This window comes from Caloenas nicobarica, chromosome 17, assembly GCF_036013445.1.
Source record: "Caloenas nicobarica isolate bCalNic1 chromosome 17, bCalNic1.hap1, whole genome shotgun sequence".
Lineage (NCBI taxonomy): Eukaryota > Metazoa > Chordata > Aves > Columbiformes > Columbidae > Caloenas > Caloenas nicobarica.
In genome coordinates this window covers 3790881-3805643 of record NC_088261.1, presented here as the reverse complement: position 1 = coordinate 3805643, position 14763 = coordinate 3790881, and the positions used below count along the sequence as shown (strand labels likewise).

The 14763-nt window shown below is 38.2% G+C and overlaps 1 protein-coding gene across 5 annotated transcripts in view; it reads right to left on the bottom strand.

The window, feature by feature from the left end:
- The window catches only part of NCOR1 (nuclear receptor corepressor 1), a 59133-nt gene that overhangs the window by 43831 nt on the left and 539 nt on the right, over positions 1 to 14763 (bottom strand). For all 5 annotated transcript variants that reach the window (XM_065646864.1, XM_065646865.1, XM_065646866.1 and 2 more), the window contains exon 2: positions 1646 to 1823. In XM_065646864.1, coding sequence (XP_065502936.1) covers positions 1646 to 1753 — 108 coding nt within the window. In that variant the 5' untranslated portion in view covers positions 1754 to 1823. The remainder of the gene's footprint in view (positions 1 to 1645; positions 1824 to 14763) is intronic.

The window sequence follows — 14763 nt, the reverse complement described above, 5'->3', positions numbered from 1 at the left end:
GAACAAATGCTCGGCAGAAATGACAAGCGGGAGGTTCTTAGAGCTCCATTCCCCTAATTCTGGCTAGCAGAAGGAAGCACTAATACAGCTGCTTCAGAAAAAAAAAAAAAAAAAAAATCAGAGTGTAACACAAATTTTTACACTTCAGATTCACATTCTCCACCTTGCACACAGATTTTGTCAAGCACTGCATTTAGATAATCTACCCCAATCCTCCTTCCATAGAAGGAAAGATGACTATGGGTTCACTTCTTATGCTCCAAGGCCTAAGAGGAGATTAATTCCCCATAAAAATTTAGTACCCACAAATGCCCCAAGAACCCAGTCTCTCAACAATTTGTTACACCCAGAACACTGCATTCATATTAAATGTATACTGACTATAGACAGGTTATTTGCATATTCTTGGGAAATTATTGCTGTCAATGCGTACCGACTCAGCCACACTTAGTTGGCCAAATTTAGTACAATGACTAAATGTTAAGAAATTAAAGCAAAACTACAACAAAAAAATTTATGAACCCAATCCCTAGTGAATTTATTCAAACTATGAGAAACCAATGATAAATACAGGAAGTTTACATTAATTCCCCATGATAAAAATATAGAATTATAAAATTCAAGTTTTTGGCAAAAAAACCCACAAGTATAAAAGTACACTCATATATATCTATATCTATATCTATATATCTCTCTCTATATATATATGATATATATGATCTTGGAGAAGCAAAATGCAGTGCTTTCAGAAAAAAAAGAAAAAAAGGAGGGGAAACCAAACCACCCCACAACTATTTAGTTAAGCAACACTGGCACTTCTCCTCAGCAGGCAAAACACTCCCTTTGCCACTTCCAGCACTTCTTTATATTTGATTTTTCAACATTAAAAAAGTAGAAGTAGTAAGAATCAAAAAGACTCAAGCTATTGAGGAGACAAGATTTTCAATGTGCAGTCTTTAAGACTGGTCAATTCCTAATGAAGTGTTTTGCCAGTTTGAGCAGATTTACAGATATTAAATAATAGGTAATACTGACAAGCTGTAGGGTTTTGTTTAGGATACCTTCACAGTTTTATAGAACTTTTTAAAATACTAATCTATGTAAAAAGAAAGAAGGGGTAAAAAAAATAAAATCAAAAAACCCACTACCACCAAAAATTACCATCAAAACCAACCAAACAAAAAAACAAACAGGCAAAACCTTAAAAAAGCCAAAATTGCATTCAGTTCTAGTCAGGGATTCAAATAATTTCAGCTACAGCATTGCAGGAAGGCATCATTCAACAGGTCATCACATCCTTTCAAGGTCATACCTCAGAAGAAACCAAGGAGCTGTACACGGCTACAGATTATGCTTCCCAGAAACTGCACCACAGTCAGAGCCTCCAAGAGACAACACACTTGAACAAGCTGACCCATCAGCCTTAGCACAAGAGCCAAACTCCAAACACACAAACCAAATTGTCATACAGCTTCCCCCAGTCAGTTTTAACTGGGCATGTGTGTCTGCAACTCTGCTGTTTTCAAACGTGATTGACTTGGATTACATTGGTTCAATTAAAAAAAAAAAAAAAAAAAAATCCATTTGGCACAGCAAACACCCAAATGATCCTCCCGTTGGATTTGTAAACCTCCCGTGTCCTTACCTGCTGGTGTCGGGTGGAGGGGAAGGTGTACTGGACAGAGTGGGTAGCGTAACGACTCTGTTCTGTGCTGAACGCCCCTTGGTTAGGAGGGTAGCCTGAACTTGACATTATCAGAGAAGAAGTCTTCCCAGAGCTGTGAGATCAAGACCAGCAAGCAATCATGTTTCTAGGAAAGCGCCTAAAGGAAAAAAGATCACTGATAAGCACTAAGTACCAGATGTACTCACAATACATTACAGCCATAGTCACCTAAGCAAAACAACCATTACCAGTAAAAGCTTTTTCCTGATGTATTTATTTAATAGGTTACTCTAGTCTGAAACATGTTAACAGGTCTTAAATGGGCACAAAATGAGACATGTCAGCATTGTCTACACAAAGATTTGAGGATTATATTGTCGGAATACATCACATTACCAGTTACCAGTTGAATTAGGAGGATTTGAAAAGAAAAGTAGGTCACTTTACAAAGATGTTAAAGAGGCTATAACAGCCTATAGAGAGAGACTTTATTTACAGTCAATTTATTTAGCACAACATAAAGTTCACTTTCATTTCTTCTACAGAGGTTTTGGATTCTATGAACTGTTTCTTACTTTCAGATTCAGGTAGTTTTAGGCCTGCTTTACTCAATGCCACCTACAGTTCATTAAACCACAGTGTATTAGTCAGGCCCTAAAATACTATTAGCATCTAACCGCAGCTTACAGAAGCAGTTAGTTTAACAAGGCAGTCACAAAGGAAAACCAACACTATTGCAATTGACAGCGCAGGTTGTCTCAGATGGGATGCCAGAAACCGAATATACTCTGAAGCCTTAAAACAATCCTGCTTAGTTGACATGTGATGACTACTTTGTCTCTATTGTATTCTCCAGCTACAGATTAACAGTGAACACTGAAATGCATACTGATCTGGGGAAGGTTTTAAATACTGAAAAAACCCTGCCAAGTTCCCTAAAAATGTCCAAGCAGCTGAGAAGTGGTGGATAGTTTCAGCTCCTGGAGATCAGAAGACATTGATTAAACACCGCACCCATCAGTGCTTTGAGCGGGTAAATTAAGGCTCTAACCAAAACAGCAGGACACATATATTTTTCAAATACAAGATACTTCTTTCTGATAGCTCAAAAGATGTAATCCTTGGAGCCTATGTATTAAAGACAAATTCTATCAGCCCTGCAGCAAATTCTCAACCTCCAGTCCAGAGCCGAGCAGATGTATCAGACCTTCAAATGAAGTGCCTGTTGATCCCTGCCTCGATGGCTTCATTGCAAAGCACATTAATCTGCAGCCTTTCACAAACATCATATGTAAAGTTATATTTCTGAACTGTATTTTCCATTAACAATCAATAGACAAAAATCATCTTAGGAAAAGATCAGACACAACAAGCTATACAAACAGATCCGAAAGTTTATCCAATATATTTTATCATTCCTGTTTTGTTTGGGTTTTTTTCTCCAGCTCTCCATCAAACAAAGCAAGCTTTACGTGTTGGACTATCAGAATAATGGGACAAATTTAGATTTACCTCTTAAACCTGAATTTCAGGTACAAAAAACTAAAGAAAAAACTTCGTTTCTCTTTCAAAGCAATACTACAGATCCCTAGTTGTGTGCTTTATAGTACCCATATATCTATTATAATACCTACAATTCACATCCAAGTGACAAGTTCTAACACAGAATTCTTCACCGTTAACATTTATTATACTTCATCATTCATACTGCATTCATTAGTTACATCTTTGCCAACTCCGTGATGCTCTAATAGGTCTGAGTCACGTGCTTTCCCCTGAATCAAGAATCGCTGTCAGAAAGCAGCAGTTTTAGCTAAAGCACTGTGTTAGCTGCCAGCTATAGTACCTGAACACTCCAATGAGTGTAAGCCTTTCTGCTGAAGATTTCTTAATGACTTTCTTTTCCACCAGTTCATCCAGCCATTTTCTGAACTAGTGTAAACTCTCAGCACTCACAACTGCTTGTTGCAAGAACTTCTACAGTTTAGTGGCACTTTGCATGAGAAACCACCAGCTTTTGTTCGCTCTGGACCTACTGCCTTCCTTTGACGTCTCTAGTTTTTGGCATTGGAACAGACCAAATGTCTATTTCCCATCCTTTTTTCCCCCCTGTTGCATATGTGATTCTGCAGGCTTCTATCATACACCTTTATCTCTCCATGCTGAAGAATCCCAGTCTACTTGGCTGTTCCTTGTCAACCACTTCCAAACCTTCTCTAGTTCTGTGATACCCATTCTGAGGCACCGGGAGCCAGAAATGCACACCAGATTCTGGGAAAATATCCATAAACACTCGTCCTGTTCTTATTCTCCTTCCTGACGTGCTGACCAGTCAGGCAGATCTGAAGAATCTGAGGATGTGGAGGGGGCCAGGGGAGTAACCACCTGAAAAATCACACACGGATATAGGCCAACTGGGGCATCATTTGAGGTCCTTTCTAGTTTCTCTCTGTCAAGTTACATCTTCTCCTTATTTTCTCAATATTCAGTCAAACTCCCAAGTTGATCATTAACCCAGGTGCTGAAAGATCGATCCACACTCACTTTGTGTGATGTTATAAAGGCCATTTCTCCATTCACAAGAACTTTAGTGTACAAATTGTTAGGTTTGCCTGAGGACTCTTAGTCTTGAAATCTTCATTGAAAGAATCTTTCACAACAAGCAGCAATGAGAGGTGCTGAGTGTCTCTCCAGATTCTGTGCTGGATGTGGAAAGGGAGGTACAGCACACAAGCATGAACATCCTCCGTCCATGCAGCAATGTTAACTCAAATCCCTTATCTCATAACCTCCACGTTTTACATAACAAATCTGAAAACATTCAGTCTAACACCTTTCCTGCGGAGAACTGCAAGTATGATCATGTTCACAGCACCATAATAACAATATTTTAAAAGTGAAACAAAAGCTGTCAACAGAAGAAGGCAACAGAAACAGCATTAGAGGATATAATTGTGCTCAGTAAGAGAGTTGGGAAGTGAAGGAAAAAAAAAATGAAGTTATTGATGGTGGGGGTACATTCTTCTTCCTCGCTGGAGGAACTGACACAACAGCAGGAAGAGATAAGGGTAGCAAAAGTAGAGGAAAATACATGGTTACAGATTGGCAATAACAAGGTGAGGAGGGAACTAAAATATGGGCATTCTGCATATGATCTCATTTCTTTCAAGACAAAACCAACACTGTAGTACAACAACATATAAAATGACATTAAAGTACAATATTCCCTCCCTCTAAACCTCTTGTTACAGACATTTATGTGCCTGCACACTCTCCTAATTTAACTTCTCTATACACCCTGCAGACTCTATCTTATCTCCCAGGCTCTTCTAGCAGGAGCTTATTTACACTTATTTTTGCCAACATTTGCCTATACAATTACCATCGATATTCTGCTCATCTCTCCCTGCCTTACTACCTTAATTCTGCAATTGTGGATGTAAGTACTTGACTTCAACTCTTATTTCTCTGCAGGCAACCTTTCATCTAAAAGCATCTGCCTCTCTCTTCAGCATCTGCTCACATGTAGCCAGTGAACACAGATTATTCTTCCACCAATCTATTTCTTGGTCAGCTTCCTGCTGTAACCTCTGCAAGTTCCATATGTTCAGATTATGTTTAAATACGACAGTCTCTTTGAATAAATCTGTAACTGCGTGCGTAGACTGTAAACAAACTCATCCGGGCTTTCCTCACTGCTGTATCCTTCCATCAGTCATGAAAACTTCACCCAGTTCCATTCGGATCCAACCAAAATCCTTCTGTAAGGCTCCTCACTATTAACTCTCTCTGCTCTCTGATCCTTCCCCTGGTTCCCTCTGCCAGAACAGAGGCTGCTCATCTTCACTTTCAGCACCCTTGACAAATTACAACACAAGGAATCAGTTTCCAACTGCTCAGTTAACGATAGCAAGATTATATTTTTCAGTCAAGTATCTTCACACCTTTTCATGTTATCCCGCAAATTTCAGAGGTTTCTAATATAAAACATTTATAAGAACTGTTATAGACTTTGGAATTGTGCCTTAAATGTCTCACAAAGATATTAGGCTGTGAATACTTTCATGCAGCTGCCAACCAGGCTGGCAAATTGTCTGTCTCACTGAATACTGACAATTAGAAGGAGCAGAAAGAAGCATTTCTTGGTTTGTATTTCAGAACCTGGTCTGTTCTGCCGTAGTGTCCCACTTCACTGACATTCCCAGACTCTGTGGTAAAACATATTAAGCGATGGGGAAACCCAGTAGCGCTGAATGGATAATATTAAAAAATAATAATAATTACAGGAGAAGTAGGAGTAAAGAGTCAAAACAGAAACTGTTAAGTCTGAAGATACTCAGCTGAGAAAAAACAGTGACAAGAGTAACAGTTTCAGGAACTGTCAGAAGATACTCAGCCCTGTGTTATTTTGAGCTTCTCAGCCAAGGAAATGATTTAACAATGTTTATTTCTAAAGGTATTACGATATTTTTCTCTTCAGCCAGCTCAAACTACTGAACAGATCCAATTCAGACTTCCCCTTAAAAGCTACTGTTCACATTTACATTTGCCATATGTGGAGAATTTTGAGTAAGTTACAAATAATTTAGAACTGGATATTATAATGGCAACAGTCATAGCATAATTTCTGATTTGTTTTCTATGAGGCAATACTAATTTGGACAATATCTCTTGATCTCCAGATCTCGAAATGCCTCAGAAGGAAGCAGAAGTACATACCATCTTCAGTATACGCATGGGAAAATGAGTCACAGAAAGGTTAAGAAATCTATCAAAAACTACCCAGGAAACAGGCAATGACTGAATCAGAAATAAGACTCCAGTCTTGCAGCACTTAAGCAGACAAAAGCTAGCACTGTCCGAGAAAAGCAGTTCTTCACTCGGAAAAACACAGCAGGTTAAAAACTGTGACTATTTTTAGCAGGGCAGTTCCCCAAACCCATCCAAGCCATGACCACAGCAAGGGTGACGCCGGCACAAGGGAAGGGGTCGAGGCCGGAAGGATGCGGAGTCACCTCCTCGCTGTCCGTGAAACCACAGCCTGGGATTCCCATTCCCCTTCACCAATAAAACACCCGTCTCATGGGTAGGCTCAGTTTTTCTTCACATATACGAAACATGCCAACATTTCTGCATTTAGAGTCATTTTCATGCCATCTTGAAGTACTTAACCAACATTTGCTAATTAAATTTCACATCCTTCCGGGAATTTTCCTCATCTTGTTTTTGAGCAAACCAAGTGTGATATAAAGAGCGCAAAGAACTAGATTACAGTCATGTAAGGCTTAAACCGAGTTGGGGGATTTTGTTTTTAAATCAGCAGCCTTAATATATTAAGCTCTCATGTAACTAACCTATGGCAGAACAAGGAAGGCTCTGCCTTACGCGGGGGTTCCACAATGAGTCACAAAATTAATTCAGGGATATTTATTCAAAGTTTACTCTGGCGAGAAAATGAAAAGTGAAGGGACTGTGTCAGCACTGGTTAGAAAGGCTTTATCCAAAGCGTGATAACAATACCTGGGAATAATTCTTTCTGTGATTTCACTTTGTGAAAAGGTAATGAAACAATGAAAAAAAAAAAAACCCAACACAACACAACAGGGCATATTTAAGGACCAACCTACTATACCACAATAACCAGATTTCATGAATTACAGACCTGTGTCTGTACCTTCACTCCACCTCATGTAAAAGAACATAAAACTACAAGTTGAGTGTCACATAAGTAAAACCCTTCAAGCATACTGCTAGATTTGCAAAACACGTCTTCCTAGTAGTATTTTTGTCAGACAATCACAAATCTGTTCAAACACTCAAACAAAAACATTTCATTTGCTTCTTGGGGATACGCCACAGACAAGAAAACACTAACATGTACATTTCTGATAGATTCCTAAAAATTGCTTAATGGGTCCAACCTCCATAGAAAAAGTTATTTGTTCAAACTAACAGACACAGTAAAAGGCCAAGTATTACCTACTATCTCAAACTCCAACTCAGAACGTTAACAGTACTGTTACAGGTACTGAGGGCTGACTTAGCAGTCTAAAAGTCTTAACTAAAAAAGCACTAGGCTCTTCAAAAGCAGTTATTAGTCCTTCAGTCATGGCCTTGACGGCCAATTATCAGCAGAGTCACATGACAGTTATTCAGAAAATCAACAATGAAAAAATTTAGTGATAAAGAAGTTTGCGTTCAAAGTGATCTACATAAACCCTCCAAGTCCGATTATACGAAGTTCTGGAAAGTACTGTGGAATAGGATGGTGAGAAAACTAGCTACAGGATCTTTAGATATGACAATTCTACAAGATACAGGGTTTTCATTCAAGAACCTACTAGAAGGTTGATGCCTCAGCCGATTTCAAACAATTTTGTGCTTTAAAACAAGAACTGAAGGAAGTGTATTCCGGCTACAATATCCAAGCTTATAGGTGTGCTTCTAAGCATTAAAATCTGTTGGGCATACTCCCCAAAAGATGAAAGATACTTTGCACATTACAAGCAGAAAATGTTAATAGGTCAACTCTGAAATTAAAGACAATTTAAGTAATGGTTATTTAAACACGTTCCAGAATACTGTGTTTCCCGTTTTCGCAGACCAGAGACATCATCCTCAAAGTTCAGGACCTCTTCCACAGTTTCTTTAACCTTTTTCCACTCAGTTTTATGTTGCGAATACTCTTGTAGAGAAGCTTGTAGTGAAAGCATATGGGCATACACTATTAGAATGAATAGAAACAATGAACATATTTTCTACAAGTTGAGAACAACTAACTGCTGAATTTTCCATGACAATTCCACATATGCAAATGCCTTTTCTTCTTCTGTTACAGACATTTAAAATATACCATAAATTCCCGAGAACTTTAATCTCACATAGTTGCACTCCCTCTACTAATGAGGTTATTGACATAAAAATTGCTATTTCTATCCCTGTTAGAAATACAGTAAAAGAATTAACATCTATAAGACTGTGTTGTACTAGCAACACTAAACATTCTATCAATTACTAACATCATATGAATCAAGTTATAAATACAGCAATATGGGTATTCGAAAAAAGATGCTACGACAAGCCCAAACATGTGAATTTGACCTTTCTCACACCCTGAAATTTCCGCTAATGTACAATATCGTCTTATTTCTGAATGTCCAAAGCATTAACTCACGATTATGCTATACAGTGTCTGACTCATATTATACATGACATAGAAGCACGGTATGTTTAATGGAGCCAATTACAGAAGTGACAGAAGTCAAGGAGGATTACAGCCATCAATTCAAGATGTCACATTTACTCTATACTTGCAAGACTTTTCCATCTGCATCAAGTGAGCTAAAAATTTAAAATAGGATTTTATACTTCAAATTTTAATAGAAAATGATTTTCCATTAACAGTCTACCAACTCTTTAAAGTACTTAAGTGATAGCTTTTGGAACATTAAGTATTAAGTATTAAAAGAGTACTTCAGAATTATTTTTGTTGCCATTTCAAAAAGTGACTATTGGTTGCATATTTGCATATGCAATTTACTGTTGTCAAATCTCAGGATCACATTGTTGTACTTCATTTTTAATCAAGTTTCTCCTTCCTTCCTGCTAGGTAACTACAAACACAAATAGAATTTGTGCTCTACCAAAATGGGGTTGATCAAATTCAGCTGACAAGATAATCTTCTCCAGAAAATTCTATTTTAATCTCCCCTGTAATTTATGAGCTTAAAGAAAAGTTGCTAATACATTATACCAAGAGCCAGGCTATATACAACTTTGCTACATTATACAGGGGATTGTAACAGGAAAAACTAAGACATCATCAACATCTTAGGAAGTTTCTAATCACCTACCCACTTGCCTCAAAAAAAAAAAAGCGTGTGCTGAGCACATACATTTCAAATAAGAGCACATATTTTCAGCATCCACTCACTGGTTATCACACTAACATAACAATTCAGGCTACAGACAATCCTTGAAGGAGGAAACTTCCTAAGTTTTATCGAGGAATACACTTAATGGAGGTGAAGGAGCCCAACCAGCACTCTGCTGCCAAGGAGAGACACAGTAACACCAGAACTACCCAAACGAGGTAAAGTCCTCCATCCAGAAACGGAAATTAAGCATGTAGACATTCCCTCGACTAAATGTACCACTGAGCAATGATTTAAACCAAGGAAAGGTACAAACCTTGTAAGGTTTTCTGGTTTTAAGAGCGTATCATAGAAAAGTAGATAGCTTATTTCCTAAAGACATTTAAATACATATTTTGGTCTTCCCAGCAACACCAGATTCTTGTTCCTGTTGTCCCAATATAGCAAATAACATGCAGCTAATGTGTGCCGCAAAAAATTTTCACGAGCCAAAGATGAGAAATCAAATCTACAGAATTTAATGTCCAAAGCAAACTCTAAAAAGTCCAAGCACTGCACAGATAAGGGGTCTCATTCACCAGAGGAGACAGATTCTCATTCCAATGTACCAGTTTGTAGCATACAAGAGGTTCAAGAGCTGCTCTGCAAACAGCAGTGATCAGAACTACAACCACCTTCCTCAGCAAGTCATCCTCACTCGTGAGTCAGTGTCCAAACTCACTGAGGTTTACTCAAATTCACCTGTTTCCTCCCGTTTCACATATGATTTAGAAATAACCCTGATTATCTCAAACTTCATATATATTATACACTATGCATAAAACTTTCTTTCAGAACAACAATTTTTGCTTCTCCCTCTTGGACTGAAAGCCTTAGCACTTTAAAAACAGCTACTGCACATGAATTTATTCCTCCACTGTTAATCTGACTGCAAGTAAAACTGTTTTTGACATCACCTAAAATGCAAGAAATTATGTGGTCACAGTTTGAAGTTTCCAGTCTCTTCTTGTAGTTCATTCATTATCAAAAGCACACCTGTAGTGGCAGCTTTTTAAGGCAGCTTTGGTTTGGAAAAGGAAATATATCTTGACTAATGCACACTGACTAAACCCATAGGTCCACAAAGTACAACGTATTGTCGCAGAAACCACAACTATAAAGTGGGGTTCAGGATAAAGTCTCAGCCTCATCACTCTCCTCAGTTGACTGGGTTCAGATACAATCAAGTCTAGATTTTAGCCAAAAATACAATAAGGTTAAATACGACTTTTTTTTTTACTGTACATAAGAGCAAGGCCCAAGTCTATTCAGATACTCCACAGGAAATGCACCAGGGCCTTCTGGAAACAAAGTTTATTGTTACTACATTTATGATTGAGATGTTCTATTTCGTAAGGAATGCAACAACATATAAAAATATAACTCCTAACTGAGGCTCACAGAACAGCCTCTAGATGACAGAAAAAGAGTGGGAGAGAACTACAAATAGTATAAGTAAACCTTTATATCTGTTGATTTTTGTTGTTGTTTTTCTCACAAAACAAAAACAAAACACAAAACTTCAAGGTTTTAGATATACATAAGTCTGATCTTTGAGACCATAGTGAAACACCAGCACCCACAGAAATATTTATTAAGAAGAGTTTTGGGAATAACATTCCAAGAAATCTAAACTGTGAAATGACACTGATTATATGTGAAAATTCCCACCTTCCAGACACCCCTTCTCTGTCAACACAGCATTTCAGACAGCAGAAAAACAGGAACAAGAGTTGAAGAATATGAACCTGAGACAAAATTCTACAGTGGCTAACAAAGCATATACATTTCTTTTTGTTTAAACTAATTCCTGTTCTTTTTCTCTTTTTCCCAAAACTGTTACTAATGAGGTGAAGAGCCCAGCTGAACGGTAATAATACACCTGTTTGCTGAACAGCCCTTGAACTTGTAATGAACTTACATGGGCTTCACTTTCTAACACTGACAAACAGGACAGAAATCAATGGGTTTCCTAGTTAATTTATATTCATGTTTGTTGGACATCTTCCTTGAAACGTGAATGTATTTTAATCCATTTAGGACAGCATCCGCTTTTCAAATCAGCCCTGAGTTCTGCCCAGGAACCCACCAGTAATGGCCCAGCAGATATTTCAGGTGCAGCCAGGGAATGGTAGTCGGGCTGTTTTCAGCTCTCCATGGGACTGTGACTTCACCAAGACTACAAGGAGAAATAACCAAATGCACTTTCCCTGCAGCACAGCATATGGTGCGACTGAATGTATGGCACAAGAGGAGGTATTAAAAGAGAAATCATCCTCGTTTAAGCATATTTTACCTCGTCTTTTTTCATTTATGGGTGTTCTTTCCCTTGCCATCTTTGTGAATGTATTTTCATTTTCAGCTTTACCCAAGACTACTCACTCAACGTGCACCGAATGTTTAAGTCCTGGTCCACAATTTGCCCAGGCAATCTGTCTGCATAAAAATTCCATTTCTGATTTTTTTACTGCTGAGATTTACGGACAATAGGATTTTTCAGAGATGATTGGTGCATCTCTGTACCAATACAGTATCTTAATTTTGCAATACCCTTTGTAATCGTAAGTAGGTGAAGTCACTGACTTCAAAACCACACAGACCAACATCCTTCTTAAGCCTGAAGAAAAAAACCTGCATATCAAATCAGCCTGGGAGTGGCAACATCACATGAGTAGTTTAGATGTGAAGCTATTCAAGGACACAGAAATCTCTGTCAGGATGCTGGGAGGAAACATAGCTCCAAGGTAAGACTGAGCTTTCTGCGTGCACATCGACTCACCCAACTTCAGCCCCAGTAGGCCCAGACCGCGGTAGTTATTTAACAGATGGAGGATAAACACTGAACTAGCACGGAAGAGGAAGGGAACATCACAAAACATCATCAGTAAAGGGAGAAACACTGAAGGAGAGAGAAACTAAAATGGAAGATAAAATCAGCAAGTTCCTGGCCATTTCCATAATTTAGAAATAGCACAAAGTAAATATTTACAGGCAGCAGTCCAGCATAGGTCAGAATTTTTATCTGGAACATTTGCAGAGAGACAAGGTAACAGTACAGTTAATAGCTTGTCATTTGAAACACTGATTCAAATTTGACTAAAGAACATAAATGACTTGAAGAGTTCAAGACTGGCATCCAGGAAACGTTTGTTTGCATTATGAAACCACTGTCTGGTTATTAGTCTGTTCTCAAGATTGCGCTGTGTTGCAGTGCACCTGCAAGAGGCACAGATCCCTTCCAGCTCAAATAATTCTTAAAATCTTAAATTTAAGTAGCTACACACACCACAATTCCATAAGGTATTTTTGATGATGCAAGAAAACCTTCATTAAAACCATTTTCTAGGCAGGCATAAAAGAAGAGGAATAAAACATTTCAGCAAAACTTTGTCTGAGAGCTTTGAAAGAATAAGTTAAATGCCAACATCGAGAACATAATAGAGAAAAAAAATATTTTCTCTGATACACAAGACGTTTTCAGCTACTTTTATGAGATTAACAGTAGTCGAAGCAGAGTCAGCTTCCCATCCCTGTAATCATCTCTCACTCTTGCTGTAACTGAAAAATGAAATAACTTAGAAGATGCAGTTAGAGAACCACAAGAACTGTGAAAAGGGACTAGAGGGGGGAAACGGAAAGGAAACTTTAGTGTCTGTCCCTACTTTTATCACAGTTTTTGAGAGAGCTTTCTAGATACCTTTAGATCACAATGAAAAACATGTATGCCCCAAAAGAGCAACTAAAATGAGTGGTTGTAGGAGATAAAGTGTATTTAAAACAAATCAGCAGCAGCACAGTGTGGAAAAGTGAATATACTCCAATTTTGTGCATGTAATTTAAATCTGGAGAGTTACTTTTAATTGATTCATACAATAACTAACAAGCTAGAGACAAGTCACACTTGTGAAGGGAAACACTTGTAATATCCTCTCCACACACTAAAAAATGCACGTTATAACTCTTAGAAAGAAGATTCCAAAATGCTGCTCTTTCCCATGTGTCAGTAACAAGTTTGGGTATTTTAGTGACCAATATCGAACAGTACATTTCAAATAGGCAAATTATGCTGCACATAAAGCACAACAGAATTTTTTTTCCTGAGCAGCCTATACTATATCACATAGAAAAGCGACGTCAAGAAAAAAATTAACTATGCTTTCGCAAAAAGGGTCACTGTAGTTGGCTTGTTTCCTCTGAACTTTTGAATCCTCGGGATAAGCATGAAGGTCTTTCATCCCTCAATACAAGACACTAGATTGCAGCTAACGAGAAATTCACTTCAAATATTACATACTTCCTTTCCAAATGTCAAGGTTGTTTAGTTAATCAGGAATAACAACATTCTGCAGAATAAAGTTCCAGGGCAAAATTGTAACAGATCTGCAGGGTCCTTACATGCAGCGACACAACACTATGTGTCCACTTATTCAGGCACTTAAGCTGTGCCCATGGCCATCCTACTTACCACAATAATAATGTTTTTTATAATAGCACCGGTTTTTTTTCCCCTCAAATCATACTGCCTTGTATAAAAATCCCTACCCAAGCTGTAGCAGTTCATAACTATAGGGCTACACCTAAAAATACTGCATAATACAAGAATGCTGCCACAAAACCACATATTTAGAACTAGACATCCACTTCTCGTAGTAATAAGTTGTCCTTTTTTTTATTCTTAGGTTACAACAATATTTACAGTCATGAAAAGGCAAAACATTTGTTAAGACCCTATCTGTGAAACAAGAAACAGGTTTTGGACAACAACAGATTGCTCAGACTACCTACTTACTTGAGCCTGTCTAACAGTACACACGTCCATCTAGAATCTTGTCTTACTGCAACCGACCTGATATCCACAGGTTTTTTCTTTTTTAAAAACAGAAAAATCACCAAGTACAAAATTCTTCACCATCAAGTCGGAATAATTCTAGAAAAAAAACCCACTTCCATTCTGCCCTTCAGCAGCTCAGAGATGACAGAAGCTGGGGATGTTTACAGGTCCTATACGAATAATTCAGCGTCAGCATCAGCAGCAACTCCCCAGCACTGACAGCCCCCCCGTGGGGCCCGAGCTGCGCTGCACCCCAACCCCAGCGCGACAGCAGCAAATCCTCAGCAACACACCCACTCCAGCGTCCAAGGGGCCACTTTTGAAGAACCGGCCCTTCTTTGACTATTTTTCAT